The 5,000-nt window shown below is 46.4% G+C and overlaps 1 protein-coding gene across 1 annotated transcript; it reads right to left on the bottom strand.

The window, feature by feature from the left end:
- Positions 1-1,652: 1,652 nt before the first annotated feature.
- LOC113803674 (retrovirus-related Pol polyprotein from transposon 412) lies at positions 1,653-3,049 on the bottom strand. The gene is made up of 3 exons (XM_070144655.1): positions 2,931-3,049; positions 1,846-2,761; positions 1,653-1,724 (listed from the first exon to the last, which is right to left on the bottom strand). The coding sequence occupies exons 1-3, from the start codon at positions 3,047-3,049 to the stop codon at positions 1,653-1,655; spliced, it is 1,107 nt and encodes a 368-aa protein (XP_070000756.1).
- Between the last annotated feature and the right edge of the window lie 1,951 nt (positions 3,050-5,000).

The following is a 5,000-nucleotide window of genomic DNA, read 5'->3' on the forward strand; positions in this document are numbered from 1 at the left end:
ATTTATCCACCTACTAACACATTCTCAAATCGCACTCTGTAGGTGGAAATATCAGGCAGGACCCGCATTGACATCCTAGTAGCATATGCCAATTTCAAGCTGATTTTCATGTCTCCCAAATTTTCCTGGAAGATATTTGTGCCCTGGTGAATAGCGGCCAAATTACATTGCAGTCTCTTCTATCAAACTGTAAGAAGAGTGGGAGAAGGATTCAGTATTTTACCACATACAAGTTATATGTGTATTACCGATGATTGGAAGGGTCTCGGGCAAATCTCATATTATATAGTCTGACTGAAGACCTTCGGTTGAACGAACTCCTTGTGTTTTGTGGGCGTTTGTTTGTTATTTTCTGGATCGCTTTTTTTTATTGCGTTTGTTTGATTGTGGGAATACTTGTTGGTTATTTGTTAGTTCTTGTTGTTTTTCATCATTCTTTTGCTTGTGATGAGTATTTCAATTAGCATTTTAAAATACTTTATTTAGGATCTTTATATGCTGCTCTCGGCTACATGGTAATACACTCAATTAAATCTGCATTTCATACTTCATTATCTATTTTGATCAGTGATTATTTCTGTTGACTAGCTGTGCTTATTTTGATCTTGCAAGGGCTGGAGGTGATGATAGCAAACGCAGGTGTGCGTGTAGAAGTTTATTTAAAGCAAGGACAGAAGCCACTGACATCTAACTTTAATGGCCGCTGGCGGGTAACTGTCTCTGGCGCGACTTCACGTCACCACCGAGATTCAGCATTCGAGTCCACGGGTAAACACTCCTACACTCCCCCCCCCCCCCACCTAATTACGCAGTCATTTAAGCATGTGTAATGAACATATATGGCGGTTAGAGAAAACAGAGGCAATAATAAAGTGAACAAAATATCCATGTATTTTACGCATACAGAATATAAGTACAAATAAGATTTGAAATACAAAAGAAATAGATTCATGAGTAGTTACTCACTCCGTGACATTATAAACTATGTAATCATTCAAATGTTGCGGGGCACGTCTGATGCGTCTCGGTCTTGCAGGAGTCGAAGGAGGTACGGGGTTGCTGTTTCCTCCGTCTTGTTACTGGGCTTGGGTTTCACTCATGAGTGGACAGAGGTGTCGTCTGTCGCCCACTGCTGGGGTTCTGGATACGGGCGCGCTTTCCTGGTTCAATGGGTGTGAGGTCATGGGCTGACGTCGTGTTTTAATGAGGCACTTTCTCCTGACTAGTGTAAGGATCGTTCACGGCTCCTCAATAACCAAGACCACTTCCCGCTCACCCTATAGTTTGAGTTGTCTACTGGAATGGCATCTTTTAACTGACGCCCAGTCAGCGGCTGGGCTGGAGAGGCATCAGAGAGGGGTGTTGCATGAGGGCTTTAGCGGCGACATCAGTGTCCATAGATCCATTCATTGTAGTGTTGCCTCGTAATATCCTCTTGGCGGGTTTGACAGCCACTTCTGCACGTCCAGTACATTCGTAGCAGCACACATCAAGTATCGAAGAAACTCCTCAATTCTTGGCTGTTAAGATTTGTACCCCCATCATATGACAGCTCCTCTGGGGTTCCAAATCACGTGAACCACCTCTTGAAGACGGCTTGAGACGTGCACTTGTGGTGTCCCCTGGTAGATGTTCCACTTCCAACGAACCTGTTATCTATCGGCGTAGGCAATGTAGATCTGGCCGTTGAGCTGGAACAGGTCTGTTGTGACCTGAAATAGGTACTGGGGGGAAGGTGTTGGCAAAAGTGTCTCTACTGGGTTGGAAGGTGAATATGTCTTGCATATCTGGCACTGGCGCCGCTTTTGCTCCACTTCAGTGTCAGTGCCAGGCCAGTAGACTGACTAGCATGCTCTGCAGAGCATTGTCTCTACCCTGATGTTCTGCATGAAGATTAGTGAGCACAGCATGCCTGAGGGCCATGGGAATGACCAGACATGGTTGTCTCACGTCATTAGTGTACAAGACAATATTTCCCTGGCATGACAGGTGGCGCCGCATCCTGAAATATGGCTGTAGAGCAAGCGGCTCCATATTCTCGCAGTCAGTCCAGCACTCATTGGACACGCATTCTTGTAGCAGCTGGTATTCCTCGTCCTTGGCTGCTTCCTCTTTGACCTGCTTGACATCCACTACACGTCCTCCATCACCTTCAACTGCTTCTGATGTAGCTGCTACCATGGCTGCACAAACCAGTTCATCATCGGCTTCATCAGACTCCTCTGGGTGGCCAAACAGCATTGGGTACCGAGACAATGCATCTGCTGCAAATCCGTCTTGCCATCCTTCTGTATTTGATACAGAATGAAGGTTCAAAATACGGGGGTTGTTGAGGTCCTTTAGTTCCTTAACACCAAAAATTCTGGTGAGAGCTTTGTGGTCGGTGATGAATGTGAGGTTCCTATAACCCAGTAGAAAGAGGCGCGCTTTCTTGAGGCACCAGGCAACAGTAAGGGCTTCCCCTTCAAGGGTGCTGCAGTTTTTTTCTGCAGCTGTGAGATGCCTGCTACCACACAACACCACTTTCCACCCACCTGTGTAGCATAGCAGAGACTCTGGCAGTATTGGCAGTACTGTTGCATAATAAAATCCAGCACCCTGGCAGCTGTAGTCAGTGAATACGGCTGTTGGACGTGAGACATCATAGTATCGTAACCTCACAGCAGCCAGATCTTCGATGGTATCTTTTACCGACGAAAATATGGCTTGCAACTGTTCATCCCAGTCCACCAACTTCGCCACTGGCTTCTTTAGGAGCTCTCTAAAAGGGATCTTTGAAGGGGGCCACTACTATGAATGGTGCCACTTGGTTGACCAAACCAAACCATGCACGGACATTGGTTAAAGTGGGCTTGGTTGGCATTGTAAACTCCATTATGCTCCTGACGAGTTCCTTGCTGAGGTGGTATTCTTCCCAATCAAGGACGTACCCTGCGAACGTTACGCTTCTTTTGCAGAAGTGCAACTTGTCTGGTCTCAGGGTCACACCATTCTCCATACACTTCAGCCAGAAATTATGTGTGCCAGAATGCCTTAGCAATATTCCCATCATACAACAGCGTATCATTGATGCACTTCATCTTTCTAGGCACATTGCTGATTACACTGCATCCTGTGCAGCACAATGCCCGGTGGGAATTCTACAGTATCTGAATTGACCCCATTGTGTGATAAATGTAGCTAATTTGCAAATCTCCTCATTAAGTGGAATTTGATGATTTGATGAGTATGCGTCAGCTACAGTCTTGAAGGTATGCTTTGGCATACTAGTGATGAAGTCAAAGGGGGGCCTTGTGTGGTGTTTCTCTCATGCTCCCCCAATTGAGCCGCTGGAAATCGACTGTCCTGCAGGGTCTTCCATCCTTCTTGGTTACAACCATCATCTGTGCACACCATTCAGGTTCCCTAGCAGGCACTGCTTCAATGATTCCCTTTTTATGTCATCTAGTTGTCGCATTTCATCATAGAAGTGGTGTAGCACTGTAGCTGGGATATGAACTGCATGTGGGCGGGCATCTGGATGCAGGTGGATGTGATGTGGTGGACCTTGCATTTCCAAAGGCACGACATTGGGAGTCTCCTCGACAGTCACTGTCCCCGCATCCTCTGCAGCGTTTACAACCACATCTGGCTCCTGTGTTATGTAAAGATTGCTGGTCGTTAGGTCAACGTGCTGTACCTGATGCTGTTATTTCATTATGTGTGGGGTTCAAGAAGGGGGATGGGGACTTGATTCCCGGATTTTTCGCGGCCGACGCACTCGCCACGTTACCCACGGCACTTCGACCTGCTGCTTTTTCAGTAGACTATTTCTCACACATACTATGTCATTCACTGATTCAAGGCAGGGGATGCACCTTAGCACTTCCGCCTTCATGCTACGGTCGCTTAGACCCATTACCACTTTCTTGCCTAACATGTACTTGTTTAAAGAGCATCGACACTTAGAGCACTGGAATTTACATTCACCTGCCAAGGCCCGACATTTCAATACATATGCAAATTTGCTGTCACTAGGGCCTTGCGAGTATGCGAAAAAATCCGACCACGCACCAACCACACACCGCAGCCCGATCACTACATTTCTTACAGTGTCGACTGCTGCTGTGGAATTCCTGCCTGTTCACACGAGCGTCAATATGCTGCTGTACCTCGGTATCCATCCACAAATGATGCCGTAGTCCTACACGCTAACGGCCCACGCTTCAAACGCTGACGGCGACATACTAACGGGCGCTCCTCCTGGCTCTGCCGGTGGGAGCGGTGGCCGTTGATTCTGAACTACTGGCCATACCCTTGCTGGGGTCAGGGTGAAGTCAGAGCTGGGTGAGAACGGCCTAAGGAATGCTTTAGGAGGCGCCAGCGGTTTGGCCGGTGCCTGCAGGTGGTCAGCTCTCCCATCCTTGTCTCACTGGTTTCTTGCAGAAATACCACGCCCTCGTTTCTCGCGGGCACCTCCGAAATAGCTTCAGTACTCATTGCGCCTTTGTAGGACTGGAGGTGATGATAGTAAACGCAGGTGTGTGTGTAGAAGTTTATTTAGAGCAAGAACAGGAGCCACCGACATCTAACTTTAATGGCGACTGGCGGGTAAACTGCCTCTGGCGCGACTCCACGTCACCACCGAGAGATAGCATTCGAGTCCACGGGTAAACACTCCTACAGACCTCTAATTGTAAATAACCAAAACGTGTATATATATATATATATATATATATATATATATATATATATATATATATATATATATATATATATATATATATGTGTGTATACACGTTTTGGTTAATAAAAAAAAAAAAAAAAATTCTCAGAGAAATTTAAGGAATATCAGCTATTAAGGATAACGATAACGATAACATAATCATTTGATAAGAAAGTTGATGATACCTCTTGGCAGCCCCCTACCCTCCCTCCCCCTCTCCCACTCCACGGCCCTTACCAGCTGTGCAAAGATAACATTCATTCACTGCGAAACGTCTTAGAGTATTTTTCCTCTC

This window comes from Penaeus vannamei, chromosome 32 (assembly GCF_042767895.1).
Source record: "Penaeus vannamei isolate JL-2024 chromosome 32, ASM4276789v1, whole genome shotgun sequence".
In the NCBI taxonomy this organism is placed as follows: domain Eukaryota; kingdom Metazoa; phylum Arthropoda; class Malacostraca; order Decapoda; family Penaeidae; genus Penaeus; species Penaeus vannamei.

Coding starts and splice junctions, on each gene's coding strand:
- LOC113803674 (XM_070144655.1), bottom strand. CDS start 3,049: ATGGGAATATTGCTAAGGCATTCTGGCACACATAATTTCTGGCTGAAG. Junction 2,762..2,930: donor AGAAGCGTAACGTTCGCAGG/GTACGTCCTTGA, acceptor GATCCCTTTTAG/AGAGCTCCTAAAGAAGCCAG. Junction 1,725..1,845: donor ATGCTCTGCAGAGCATGCTA/GTCAGTCTACTG, acceptor CCTTCCCCCCAG/TACCTATTTCAGGTCACAAC.